At 45.1% G+C, this 15,050-nt stretch overlaps 1 protein-coding gene across 2 annotated transcripts in view; it reads right to left on the reverse strand.

The window, feature by feature from the left end:
* Window positions 1-14,340, reverse strand: part of Fbxl2 (F-box and leucine rich repeat protein 2) — an 85,467-nt gene extending 71,127 nt beyond the window's left edge. For both annotated transcript variants that reach the window (XR_607277.3, XM_008833424.2), the window contains exons 1-2: window positions 14,238-14,340; window positions 1,441-1,502 (exon numbers count right to left, since the gene is read on the reverse strand). Coding sequence is in view for 1 of the 2 variants with exons in the window: in XM_008833424.2 (XP_008831646.1) it covers window positions 1,441-1,502; window positions 14,238-14,240 (65 nt within the window). In the remaining variant the exon portion in view is untranslated. The remainder of the gene's footprint in view (window positions 1-1,440; window positions 1,503-14,237) is intronic.
* Window positions 14,341-15,050: the final 710 nt, after the last annotated feature.

Here is a 15,050-nt window from a genome sequence, read left to right on the forward strand (position 1 = left end):
TCACGTAGTGAGACCCTGTCTCAAAACGAAACAAAACAAAACAAAAAAAAAGAGGGGGCTAAAGAGATGGCTCAGTGGTTAAGAGTACTACCCACTCTTGCAGAGGACCCAAGTTCAGGCCCTAGCATCCACATCAAGCAGCTCACAACCACCTGTAACACCAGTTCCAGGGGATCTGACATCCTCTTCTTGCTTCCAAGGGCACCTGCACTCAAGTGTACACACTCATACAGGTACACATACATATTACACATGATTTTTGAAACATTAAAAAAAATATTTTAAACTAAGCCAGGTGTGGTGGCACACGCCTTTAATCCCAGCAATCGGGAGGCAGAGGCAAGCGGATCTCTGTGAGTTCAAGACCAGCCTGGTCTACATAGCGGTTCCATCCAGACCAGCTGGGGCTACAGAGAGAACCTGTCTCAAACAAACAAATAAACAAACAAACAGGGGCTAGAAAGATGGCTCAGCAGTTAAGAGCACTGGCTACTCTTGTAGAGGACCTGAGTTCAGTTCCCAGCACCCACATGGTAGCTAACAACCATCTGTAACTCTGGTTCCAGGAGATCTGATACTCTTTTCTGACCTCCACAGGTACTGCATGATATGGGTACACTATGTATATGCAGACAAGCACTCATTCGCATAAAAAAAAAATACGAGAATGTTTCCCGTGGTTGGTTAGAATATGTTTTGATGTTTATATTGGCATGTTTAGATGTTGGGTTTAGTCTTCTGAAGATGGTCAGCCATTTTGTATCAAACAGCACAACCAGTGTCTGTCAGTTTCCATGCACAAAGTTTAGTGAGATGTTATATGCAAGATCTGATTTGCTAGTTCTTCCTTGTAGAGTTATAAATGGAAAGATTACACTATCTGATTAATAGTTTCTTCTTTGTGGCTTTAGAATATTGTAATTTGTTGCACACTATGTAACAAAACAACTGAAGATATGTTTAATAAATATTGTACTTATTGGAAGTAATATCAAAAAAAATTTTTAAAAATAAACAAAACAGAGAACTTCATAACTGCACATGTTTATTGTACTTGTTAAACAACTCATCTCTCAGAAAATATTGAAAACTTCTGACTTCAGGAGCTCACACCTTTAGTAATAATCTTTCCTCAACTTATGACCTGAGTTACAATTATCTTCTCGTACCCAACATGGGTACCTGCTGATGATGATCACAATACTTACCACATTACAAAAAGAATCCAGACCAATGCTATGCACGTACTTAGAACATTCTGGATTAGATCAAGTAAAACTTAAAACAAGCTGAACAGCATTCTATAAAACAAAAACAAAGTCAGTTATGCTAATTCTCTCTCTTTTTCTAGCTGTGGGCTACAGGGAGAAAGAAGACTGTCTTGCAACTTAATGGCTGAACCAAACCTGAACTCTTTAGCCAACATTTATCTACACTTACCTTAGAAGAAGTTCTTTGGGCAACTTCTTGTTAATAAGGCCTTCATCACTGTTTGAGAAAACCTGAAAGAAAAAGAGAAACAGAAAACTGTTCTTCAGCTAATTTTAAAAAATTACATGTTTAATTTATTTATGTATTTATCTATCTATTTATTTAGAGACAGGGCCTCACTGTGTAGCCCCGGATGGCCTAGAACTCACCATGTAGACTAGGCTGGCCTCAAACTCAGAGTTCTACTCGCCTCTACCTCCTAAGTGCTGTAATTGAAGGCATGTACCACTATACCTGGCCCAAGTTACATGTTTTTAGATGAGATCAGAAAAGCATCAGACACTGTCCAAAAGAAAAAACAAACCAAAATAATAATTTCACAAATGCCAGCATATTCCAATACTGAATAGCAGAAAACATTTATGCTCTCTCAACCTTTCCTGAAAATGGCCACGTACAGCCATTTGTATATCCACTGTACCAGAGGCTCTGGGTAAGAAGGAATGAAAAGAAAAGGGATAAAGTACAGTACAGAAAGAAAGGAAGCAGTACGACACTCTGCTCATATACAACATGACCTTGTATCTAGCAAACTCTGAAAACCCACAGAAAAATCAATTACACGTCAAGAAGTTCAGTGACGTTATACATTTATACAAAAGAAATGTTTCTTTTAAAAACACATTTGCTGCCAGGTGTGGTGGCGCATGCCTTTAGACCCAGCACTCAGGAGGTAGAGTCAGGTGGATCTCTGTGAGACTGAGGCCAGCCTGGTCTACATAGTGAGTGCCAGGCCAATTGGGGCTACAGGGAGACCCTGCCTCAAAAAGACCAAAAAAAAAAAAAAAAAGCCGTATTTGTTTTATTTTTAATTGTGTGTGTGCATTTGACTGCAAGTGCCCTTGCAGGCCAGAAGAGGGCATTGGATCCCCTGGCGCTGGAGTCACAGAGGAGGCTGTGGCTGCCCAATGTGGGTGTTGGGAACCAAACTCAGTCCTCTATAAGAGCAGTATGCACTGTTTGTTTACTTTTTGAGACAGGGTCTCACTGTAGCCCCAGCTGGCCTAGAACTTGCTACATAGACCAGGCTAGCCTTGATCTCACAGAGGTCTACCTGCCTCTGCCTCCCCAGTGCTGGGATTAAAGGAGTGCACCACCATGCTCTGCCTAGTATGCACTCTTAACTGCTGAGCCATCTCTTCAACCCCAAGAAGTAATATTTCTTTACACTAGTAACAGAAAACCAGGGAATGAGTTCCAGAACAATTACTTAGCACTGAAATGAATAAAATACTCAGGAATGAATTGGACAAAAGCAGCACAAGACTTCCAGACTGAGAATTTTAGAGCTGCAGAGATGACTCAAAGGGTAAGAGAGCTTGCTTGCAAGCATGAAGACCTGAGTTTGAATCCCCAGCAGCCACAGAAAAAAGCCAGGCATGGCTGTGCATGCCTGCAGTGCCACCACTGAGTGGTGGCAGATCCCAGCAGCTTGTTGGTCAGCCAGCCTAGGTAAGCCAGCGAACTTCAGGGTCAATGAAAGACATTGTCTCAAGGGAATAAAGTGGCAGGTGATAGAGGAAGACACCTCACATCTTCCTTTGGCCTTTGCATGCTCATGCACAGACATGTACACACATGCACACACACACAAATGTAATAAAATATTAAGATTTTTTATTATCTTTATTCACATATATGTGAGTCTGTGTGAGCATATGCTACATGTGTGTTGGTGCTCACAGAGGCTGGAAGAGGGTGTCAGATCCCCTGGAACTGGAGTTACAGGCAGATGTGAGCCCTCTAAACTGGGTACCAGGAACTGAACTCAGGTACTCTGGGGGAGCAACAAGTGCTGTTAATTGCTAAGACATCTCTCCAGACTTAAAAAAAAAAGTTTTTAACTGCAAAGCTGTCACAGTTGAATACTGAAGTTCTGGGATAGTTGACGATAACAGAGGAAATTAATAGAATTGATAGCCCAGAAATAAACACATCTGTAAGCAATTGAATTAAATAGGGGAAAATAGTCTTTTCAAGAAATGGTGCACCAGGATAGCCCCATGGAAAACAATGAAGCTGGATTTTTAACTCAGCCACACAAAATAGTTCATTTGAATTGATGAGTCCTAAGTAAACATAAGAGCTACAATTCCAACTTTCAGAAGAAACATTGCCATAAACCTTTGAGTTTCTGGGTTACACAACAGGTTTTTTTGTTTTTTTAGTTTGGTCTTTTTGAGACAGGGTCTTCCTGTAGCCCCAGCTGTCCTGGAACTCACTATGTAGACCAGGCTGGCCTTGAACTCACAGAGATCCACCTGCCTCTGCCTCCCTCCCGAGTGCTGGGATTAAAGGCATGCGAATGTAATTTTTATGTACATGAGTACTTTCCCTGCACATACGTAAGTGTACCATGAGTGTGCAATGCCCACAGAGGCCAGAAGACGACGTCAGATCCCCTGGAACTGGAGTTAAGGACGGTTAAGTACAGTTGCTAGCTGCCTCATGGGTTTTAGGAACCAAACTCGGGTTCCCAAACTCGGGTCCTTTGCAAGAGCTCTTAACTGCTGAGCCATCTCTCCAGCCCCTTTACAATAGATTTTTAGCTATGATACTAAAAGCATATGTAACCAAAAAAAGGTAGGTAAATTGGATTTCATCAAGATTAAAAACCTTCTGGATTCAGAGGACATCACTGAGAAAGGGAAAAGCATCTGGGTAACCCACCTGTAATCTCAGCTCTTGGGAGGTAGAGGCAGAGGCAGAGGTGCAGAGGCAGAGGCACAGAGAGGCAGAGGCAGAGACAGGAGGACACAAGTTTGAAGCCATGCTAGCCTACAACAGCAAGTTCCAGGTCAATCAAGACTTTGTAATGAGACCTTGGGTAGGGGGTGAACGGAAAAAGCTGAAAAATATTTGCAAAGCATGTGAAAGGAACCTGCATCCAGAATATATAACCTCTCAACAATAAAAAGGTATCCCAGGGCTGGGGAGATGGCTCAGTGAGTAAGCACAAGGATCTGAGTTCAAATCCCTAGCACTCACATAAAGAGCCGGGCATAGCTGTGCTTGCCTGTAACCCCAACATTGGGGGGTGGAGGTAGGCAGATCCGGAGAACTCGCTGGCCAGCCTAGCTGAGGTGGTGAGTTTCAGGTTCATTGAGAGACCCTGTCTCAAGGCAATAAGGCAGACAGTGATGATAAAGGAACCAACATCCTACTCTGGCTCCACATGCATGGCCATGTGCACCCTCACACTCATGTTCACACACCCCCTACACCCCATATTACACATAAAACATAACCCACTGCAAGAATGAGCAGAGGAGCTAGGTGCAGTGCTATGAACCTATAATCTCGGCTGCTTGGGAGACTGAGGCAGGATTCACTTGAGTCATGACGATGAGACCAGCCTGGGCAACACAGTGAGAACCTCAGTTGATTAAGTGTTTGCCTAGAATGCATAAAACCCTGGGCTTTGTCCCTAACATCACATAAACTGGGTGTAGTGGGGCACACATGTAATCTCAGCCCTGGCGAGGTGGAGGCATGAGGATTAGAAGTTCAGGGTTATTCATAGTTACACAGCAAATTTGAGGCCAGCCTGGGATATGTGAGATCCCATCAAAAATAAATAAATAGGGCTGAGTGTGTTGGCTCACGCCTTTGATGCCAGCACTTGGGAGGCAGACACAGGCAAATCTCTGTGAGTTGGAGGCCAGCCCTGTCCGCATAATAAGTTCCAGGCCAGCCAGGACTACATAGTGAAACCCTGTCTCAAGAAACCATAAATAAATAAATAAATAAATAAATAAAAACTTATTTTTTTGAAATTTTGTGTATTAGTGTTTTGTCTGCACGTAAGTGTACCACATGTGTGCAATGCCTGTAGAGACCAGAAGAGGGCATCATATCCTCTGGAACTGGAGTTACAGATGGCTACCAAGCTGTCCTCTGCAAGAGCAACCAATGCTCTTAACCACTGAGTCATCTCTTTGGCCCCCAACAACAAAACTTTTTTAAAAAGTGCTACATTACCAGCTGGTCAGGCAAGACACTCACTGGTGCAACAGTGGCAAGTCCATTATGAGGGTAATCAACTGCTTTCTGATTGGATTTGAGGTCTGTTCCACAGTCCACAGGAAAGAATTCACATCTGGTATAATCCTGGTCAAAAGCTGGTGACTGGGGAGGTCATAGGCCAGAGGGGGGAAGGTACCACCACTGTTTTACTAACTGGACATGATATGCCTGTCAAATTGCCTTCCAAATATTTTTATTTGTGCCCATAGATCAGTGCTGCTGTCAGCTTTAATCAGAGAGGCTTATTTCTACAGTGAGTGGTGATTAATGCATAGATTCATAACTGGTCAAAGTGCTGAGAGTAACTGACTGTTGAAAGCTGAGCCCTAAACAGGATATCTACATCACCCCCTCCAAAGCTTGAGGGATATCATGGAAGACTGTGGAAAGAAAGTAAGAGTGGGAGGAAGGGCTGGAGTGTTGTGGAATGCTTTCTTCTGGACATGACATGATCACTGGCCTCTCAGCAGCTGTGAGTCACCTGCACAACACCTGCAGAAGATAGGGCCATCAACATTCTATTATAGATCAGAGAGGGGTCATGAGGCCCCAACTCTCCCTGAGAATATAAATGCAGCAAATGCTGGGAGAGGGGCATTTTCTTCAGTGGTAGTGAGGACGGGAAGGAGAGGAGGAGGAGGACCAGGAGGAGGACAACGACATGGCATAACAATGGAAGGGGGATGGTTGGGAAGAAGAAAGGGGTCACCAGGAGCTCTGTGGCCTAGGCTGTCCTGGAACTTGCTATATAAGTGGTGGCACCACCTAATGTGGGTGGCACCAGGCCACCTGCAAACCCACAGTAATTCTCTTGCATTAGCCTCCCAAATGTTGAGATTACAAATGAGAACCACCACTCCCAGTTCTTCATTTTCAATTAAGCATTTACAACTATAAATTTCCCTCTCAACATTGTTTTCACAGCAACCTGTAAGTTTTGAAGTTGTATTTTATTTCCAAGCAGCTGAAAGTATTTTTAATAGCCTTAATTTCTTTTACCTGCTGATTGCTTAAGGGCGCTGTGATGGTTTATATTGTCAACTTGACAGGATCTAGAATCACCTTGGAAACAAACCTCTGGAGACATCTGTGCAGGATTCTCTAGATCAAAGATTCACTCTAAATATGGGCAGCACCATTCCATGGACTGGGGTCCTGGGCTGAATAAAAAGGAAAACGCAAGTGGGCGCCAGTGTTCGTCTCTCTCTGCTCCCTGACTGTGGATGCAGTGCCAGCTGCCTCACCTGTTGCCATGACAGACAGTCACCTCAAACTGAACCAAAACAAAGCCTTCTTCTTTAAGCTGCTTTTCAGGTATTTTGTCACGTTAATGAGAAAGGTGAATGGTTTAATTTCCATGTAAGTGACTTTTTTAAAGTTTTCCTTCTGTAAACATCTAGCTTCACTTTATTATAACCTGGTTTTAGTATGATTTGTTTTGGGCCTGGCATGGTGGCTCATGCCTTTCCCAGCACGTGGAAAGCAGAGGCATGCAGATCTCTGTGAGATGGGAGGCCAGCCTGGTCTATAAGTCTACATAGTGAGTTCCAGGCCAGCTAGGGCAACAGGGAGACCCTGTCTCAAAAAAAGTAAATAAAAGAGAGAAGGAGAGAGAGGGGCTTATTTCCTCTTACAAAGACCAGTGAACCAAAGTTAGATTTCAACACAGGAGGAAATCTCCCTTGCAATGAAACAGCCCACACTAGGAGGCTCTGTTCTTTGAAACAGGGCTGCGCTAGCCACCATGCCACGTGGAACCAGGCAGCAGGGCCAGAATGCTGGAGAAAGGAATCCCTTCTTCAATGGTAGATGTAACTAGGCAAGTTCTAAGAACCGACTCTCATTGAATGAAAGAATCTATAATTGTTGCATGACTTTTCTTGGGGAGATGTAAAGATCTGTCTATTCACCCCCAGAGAGAGGGGGCACTGACAGACCAAAGAAAGGATTCTATATGATTCTAGTTTGGTAAGCAATGAATTTACTGAGGTTACTTATAGTAGCATGGGTGATTCACAGGCCCCTATGCCACGATGAAGTCTACCGGGTGACTTACCTGCAGCTGCACTGTGAAATGCCCCACCCCAGGTCAACTGCTACCTCCTATATTATTTCTGCCTTATGCAGTCCATAATTTTTTAATACATGTATAAAAGAAATAAATTTTTTTTCGAGGTGCGGTGGTTTATACTTGTAATCCCAGCACTTTGGAAACCAAGAAAGGAGGATTATGAGAGTTTGAGGCCATGCTGGGCCTGAACTATGTAGGTCAGGCTGGCCTTGAACTCACAGAGATCCATTTGCCTCTGCCTCCTGAATGCTGGGATTAAAGGCATATGCCACCACACCCAGCTTTTTTGTTGTTGTTGTTGCTTTGTTTTGTCTTAAAGACAGGTTCTCACTGGGATGTGACACATAGTAGCTTGGGGTGTTCGTTGTACAGACAATCAAAGACTAGAAAACCAGGAGAAACAACTGTTGAGGCAGCACAGGAGCCAGGAACCCAGCCTTCAGCCTTGATTCTGACTCTGCTTTCCCAGGGACTGCCCTCTCACCCTTCCCTGAACTTCCCTGCCACCTCTAACAGCCACCCTAGTGCTCTGAGAGCCTGGGGCTGCTATAGATGCTACCCAAGGTAGAGGTGGGACTCAAAGTGATGAAGGCTGGCTGCATTGAAAGAGAAAAACCAGGGCCAGTGAGATGACTCAGAAGGTAAAGGTGCTTGCTGACAACCCTACCAACCTGAGTTCAATACACACACACACACACACACACACACACACACACACACAAATAAAATTAATTAAAAAAAAAGTAAATTCTATAAGATGTCATTAATGTCATTAGACATCTTACAGAACTTAATAGAAAGTTTGCCTGAGAGAGACAGAGAGAAAGAGACAGAGAAAGAGAACATTTCTCTGGCTCAGCTGATGACATTAAGACTCTTTAAAATTCATTTTTTAGCCGGGCATATTAGTGAACTTTAATCCCAGCACTTGGAAGGCAGAGGCAGTCAGGTCTTTGTGAAACTGAGGGCAGACTGGTCTCCATAGTGAGTTCCAGGACAGCTGTGGCTAAAACAAAAAGATTCATTTTAAAAATTTATGTGTATGCATGTGCATTTGTGTGAATGTATGCCACGTGCATGCATGCCTGCAGAGGCCAGAAGAAGGCATCAGATCTTTGGTGCTGGAGTTACAGGTAGTTGTAAGCTGCCTAATGCTGTGCTAGGAACAAAACTCAGATTCTCTAGAAGGGCAAGTGCTCTTAACCACCAAACCACCTCTGCAGCGCCAACACTGAAACTCTTAATCTTGGTGTAGCACATACTATATTTGGAAGGTCTTGGTATAAAGGTCATGATGCTGGGCTTTGGAGAAAGACCAGGTGAGTGTCAATCTCAACTAGGCAAAGTGCCTATTCAATCCGGGTCTGCTAAGGAGGTATAAGAATGTCAATCTCATGGGGAGCTTGGAGGACTGAAGGAACTCAATGAGATTAGCCCAGGACTCAGGCTTTGTGAAAGAAAGCTACTGTTAGAATGACAACAGTTCAGGAGACCAACAGCAACAGGAGCAGCAAACCAGATTCAGATATTCTCTCTCTCTCTCTCTCTCTCTCTCTCTCTCTCTCTCTCTCTCCTCTCTCCGTTTCTCTGGTCTATCTGTCTCTGTCTTTCCTGGGAATTAGGGGCTCTGTGCATGCCAGGAAAGTACTCTACCACTGAGCTCCCCATCCATCCCCTTTTGAGACAAGATCTCATTAAACTGCCCCAGCTGGCTTTGAACTTGAGATCCTTGTGCCTCAGCCTGTGTGTTAGGAATATAGAGACTCTCACACCTGTAATCCCAGTACTCTGGAGGCAAAGGCAGGAGAATAGCCATGAGTTCCAAGCCAGCCTGGTCTATACAGTGAGTTCTAGGCCAGCAGGGGTACATAACAAGACCTGTCTCAAAAAGTCAAAAATTGGGGGCTGGAGAGATGGCTCAGCGGTTAAGAACACTGACTGCTCTTGCAGAGGACCCAGGTTTGATTCCCAGCACCCACATGGCGGTTACGAACCATCTTCAACTCTAGTTCCAGGGGAATCTGAAGCCCTCTTCTGACCTCTGTAGCATTGCATGACACCGGTGCACTCACGTGCATGCAGGCAATACACTCATACACATAAAATAAAAAAATAAATTTTTTTTTTGTCTTTTTTGAGACAGTGTCTCCTTGTAGCCCCAGCTGTCCTGGAACTCACTATGTAGACCAGGCTGGCCTTGAACTCACAAAAATCCACCTGCCTCTGCCTCCCAAGTGCTGGGATTAAAAGCGTGCACCACCACACCCAGCATTAAATAAAATATTTTTTTAAAACAGTCAAAAATTTTTAAAAAGCAAAAAAACTGAAACAAGGCCAGAGGGGATGGCTCAGTCAGGAAAGTGCTTGCCATACAAGCAGGAGGACCTGGGTCTGAGCCTCAGAACTCACATTAAAAAAAAAAAAAAAAAAAAAAAGGGGGCGCTGTGGCTTTAATCCCAGCAATGAGGCAGTAGACACAGATGAATCTCTGGAGCTCACTGGCCAGCCAATGTGGCCTAATCAGTGAGTTTCAGGTTCAGTGAAAGACCTTGTCTCAAAAAACAAGGTAGATGGCACCTGAGAAATAATACTCAAGGTCGACTTACGACCCTCCCCACCAAAGTCAAAAAGAATAAAAAAGGGGTGCTGGAGAGATAGATGGCTCCGTATTGGCTGCTCTTGCAGAGGACCTGAGTTCAGGTCCCGGCACACACATAGATCTAACAACAGTTCATAACTCCAGTTCCAGAGAATACAAGAACATTTTTTGGCCTCCATGGGCATTGTGAAACATGAGTTAACTTACATACATATAGACAAAACACTCATACACATAAAAATATAAAAATAAATCAAAAATGTTTTCAAAAAAAGAAAAAAGGAACTTTAATATCAAGTGAAAAAACTACCATCAACTATTTGAATTTGAAGTTTTCCCCCAACCCATGCTGCTTCCCAAGCCTCTAACAAGACATGATGATGGCAAATACAGAAAGAGGGGTGCGAAACATGGAGAAAACCAGAGGATGAATTTCTGAAACATTGATACAATGTACAATTTCAAAAATAAATTTATCTTATAAGCTGAAGTATTAAACAATAATAAAATTTGGTGACAACATGGAATAGGTACTCCAGCATCTATTTTGTTCCAAATGAATTAAAATTTAAATAGTTATTTAATGCCTGCTGGTAACAACAATTAAAGAATATCAGGAGGAATAATAAAAGGAGATGAAGAAGATGAGAAGAAGGAGGAAGAAGAAATGAGGAGGATGAGGAAGGGGGGAGGGAGAGAAGGGGAGAAGAAAAGAGGAGGAGGCGGGGAAAGGAGAGAAAAACAACTTATTTTTTGAGACAGAATCTCTCTGTAGCCCCAGCTGGCCTAGAGCTTGATATGTAGACCAGGCTGGCCCAATCTCACAGGCGTGCAACACCACACCTGCAAAGAAACAAAGTTTTTAACAGTGCTGCGTTGTCCCACATGTCCACCCGGCTTCTGTTAAACACTGGTTTTGTGATTCACAAAAAGCAGATGGCAACTCCTGAACGTGAAGCAACAGGAGACACTCCCAAGTGCTGCCCAGGCAGGAGTGTGGACACAGATCCTCTCACCCATGCTTCCTAATTCCTTTCATTCAGCTTTGCCAAAGAGAAGAAAGCAAAGGAAGGGGAGAGAAAGCAAGGCCTGCCCGCTCTGTCCACAGCATCTAACTCAATGCCAGGAACAAGGCACAAACCATTCGTAATTGCTCAAAACCGTCCAAACAAGTCCAAATAAGAAAAAAAGAACTTCCTTTTATATACCAGAGAACATGAAAACAACACCCTCTACAGCAAAATCCAGTGATCACATATAAGGAGATTCTGCTTCTGAAACCCAACACAACCACAAGCTGGGTGACCAGGGCAGTTTCTTCAACCTCCTATACTTCAGTTTACTTATCTCTAAAATGGAGAAACAGGGACTGGAGAGATGGCTCAGCTGGAGCACTGGCTGCTCTTGCAGGGGACCCAGGTTCTCCAGCACCCACACTGTAGCTAACAATAATCTGTCACTCCAGTTCCAGGGGAATCTGACATATCCTCTGGCCTCTGTGAGCACTGCACACATGCAGTGCACTTGCATACATGCAAAACACTCATACACATAAAATAAAATTTAAAATAAATAAAATGGAAAAATGGTTTCTTCCTCACAGAGTAGTTGACAGTTTGAGATACCAAAGACACTCAGAAAAACGTCTCACACACGGAATGTACACAATAAATGGTAGCAGATGATCTGGGCGGGGTGGTGCACAGCCATGATGACAACACTTGGGATGTTGAGGCAGGAGGATCTTGAGGCTGAAGCCAGCGTGTACTACATGGGGAGAGCCTGTCTCAAACAAGCAAGCACCCTCAGAACTAAAAAATTTATTATGTGTCAATAAAGATGCTTTACTGTTGTTCGTGGGTTTTCTTGGTCAGCAGGGTACACTTAGGAGTTGTTTTGCTAGAGTCTATATAAAATACAGACTATCCATCTCTTATCACCAGCCCTCCAATCACTTATGAAGAGAAAAAGAGCTGGGCATGGTGGCTCATGCCTAGAACCCCAGAATTCAGCAGGCTGAACCAGGAGGATCTCTGCAAGTTGGAGGCCAGCCTGGGCTACAGAGACCCTGACTCAACCAAAGAAAAAATAAAAAGAAAAGGGAGAGAATGAGGAAAGGTGACAATCCAGGATTGACCAGAGTTCCAAATAGTGGGTTTTCTCCCCAGGTCAGCTGCAACTGTGAAGTCTCTGTGTAGTAGGTTCATCCCTTCTACTGACCCCTGCAGTAAGAATCAAATCTCGGTGGTCTGAGGAGATGGCTCAGTTCATAAAGTGCCTGCCATGCAAGCATGAAGACCTGTGTTTAGACTCCCGGCACCTACATATAAGCCTGTGTAATGGCTACTGCCTGTAACTTGAGTACTGGGGGATGTGGGGTGGGGAAGACAGGCAGATCCTTGGCGCTCATTGGCAAGTTAGCCTCGCCAGGTCAGTGAGCTCCAGGTGCACTGAGAGACTCTGTCAAAAGATAGAGGCAGGGCTGGATGAAATGGCTCAGCGGTTAAGAGATCTTGCAGTTAAGAGCTCTTACAGAGGACCTAGGTTTGGTTCCCAGCAGCCACATTGTGGCTAACAATCATCTATAACTCCAGTTCCAGGGGAATTCGATACCACTTCTGACCTCTGGGGGCATTGCACAACATAGTGCACTTACATACACGCAGGCAATACATTCATACACATAAAATTAAAATAAAAAAATATATTTAAAGACGATATAGTGGACACAGTCAGGTCAGCATTAATCCCTGCATTCGAGAGGCAGAGGCAGACAGATCTCTGTGAGATTGAGGCTAGCCTGGTCTACACAGCAAGTTCCAGGCCAGTTGGGGCTACAAAGGGACCCTGTCTCAACACCCCCCACCTCAAAACCCCAAAGACAGTGCACAGAGATTGAGCAAGACATCTGAAATCTCTGGCCTTCTTCACACACACATACACATACACACACACACACACACACACACACACACACACAAACACACCCCAGTCTCCATTGACTTGAGGTAAATACATAATATATACAATTGTTTTACATTTTATTTATTCATTTGTATTTGGCAGGGGTGGCAGGGTAGGAAAGAGTGTGCCACATGGGAAGGTCAGAGGACAACTTGAGGGAGTCGCTTCTCTCCTTCGAAAACGTAGGTTCTGGAGATGGAACTCAGGTCCTCAGGAATGGTACCCAATGTCTTTACTCATTGGGCCATCTCAGTAGACCTATATATGTATTTCTTTAAAACTAGGCACATCCCTATTAAGCTAATCTTCAAATATTCCCAGGATGTGTGGCCAAGCAAGCAGTCCAGCTCCTGTCTTCTTTTACTCAGGTGGTGGCCTCTAAAAAAATCACACCTTCTCACAATCCCCTGAACCTTGCCTATTCCAACCAACACCATGGCCAAGTGAAAAATCGAAGTTAACGGAGGCCAGGTGGTATGTCCACTGCCTCCCAAGTTTATTGAGCAAAGCTAACCACTTATTTACAGCGTTTATAACATACTAACCATAGGTTCATTAAATCTCTCAGTGAGGGTGCAGTGCTCAGAAAGAAAGAAAAAACTTCCAGCTCAATGTCCCCATTTTTTTCCAAAAGGTGTCTGTCCTAAACCTCCCATTTAAATTCCTACATGCTGGAAGCTCCATCCGGATGCTGAACTTGAGACAAATGCATGTTATGGCACTGACATCATTGCATAAAAGCAAGACTGCAAAAGAGCGTGTCTACGGATCTCTGTAACCACACCCTCGCTGGTGGCTTCTCCGGCTCGCTCCGGCCAAAGAGCGTCACGCTGTCCGGGTGGGCAAATGAGTGCAGGTCCCGGGTGTGATGGAGACACCGAGCAGCAGAGAGCACGGGGACACGGGGCCCCCAGCAGGCGCTGGGGACCAACCCTAATCAGCCCTGCCCTGCAGGGCCCTGCCCTGTCCTGCCCTGCCCTGCCTGCTCCGCAGGTCGCGGCCCACTTCCGACCCCAGCGCCCCGCTGCACCGGCCCCGGGGCGCCCAGGATCCGCGCTGCCCGCTGGGCACGGTCCCCAGACTCACCATGGCCGAAAAGCCGCAAGCGCGCCCACAGCCCGGAGTCACAAGGCGCCGGCGACGCCCGTTGTCCTGGTGACGCCAGCCCGGCACCCAGCCTCTCCTCAAGGTGGGCTCGGACACGGCCATTGGCTCCCGCCAGCCACGTGGCCGGCAGGAGCCCTTAGCTCCGCCCACTTTTCATTCCCCTTGCCCCTTCCCAGGCGGGGCTTGGCTGCCTCTCTGGCTCCTCATCTGGTCCGTCTCGGCGACCGCATCACCTTGGTGCGCCCCCACATACCCCTGACAGGTGGTCCAGCCGCACACTGTCCAGCTCCAGACACCTTCCTGGATTCTCTTTATTTAAAAAAAGTTATTGGGGTTGGGGATGTGGCTCAGTTGGTAGAGTGCTTACCTAGCATCCATGAAGTGAGTTCAGTCCTCAGCACCCCATAAACTAGACATGGTGGTGCACATCATAATCCCAGCACAGGGGAGGTGGAGGCAGGAAAATCAGAAATTCGTCATCCTCAGCTACTTAACAAGTTTGAGGCCAGCCTTGGTCACTTGAGAACCTGTCTCAAAAGAAAACAAAAAATTACCCAAGGTAGTCCCTGATTATTGTTGTCATTTAAAATCACCAATAACAAGAATTTAAAAAGAATGAAACCGGATCGAGCGTGGTGGCACATGCCTTTAATCCCAGCACTGGGGAGGCAGAGGCAGGCAGCTCTGTGAGTTCAAGGCCAGCCTGGTCTACATAGTTCCAGGCCAGCTAGGGCTACGAGGGAGACCCTGTCTCAAAAAAGAATGAAACCACAGTAAATTCCAACAACCGAG

The sequence above is a fragment of the Nannospalax galili genome, unplaced genomic scaffold, assembly GCF_000622305.1.
Source record: "Nannospalax galili isolate Female #2095 unplaced genomic scaffold, S.galili_v1.0 scaffold1176, whole genome shotgun sequence".
Taxonomy (NCBI): domain Eukaryota; kingdom Metazoa; phylum Chordata; class Mammalia; order Rodentia; family Spalacidae; genus Nannospalax; species Nannospalax galili.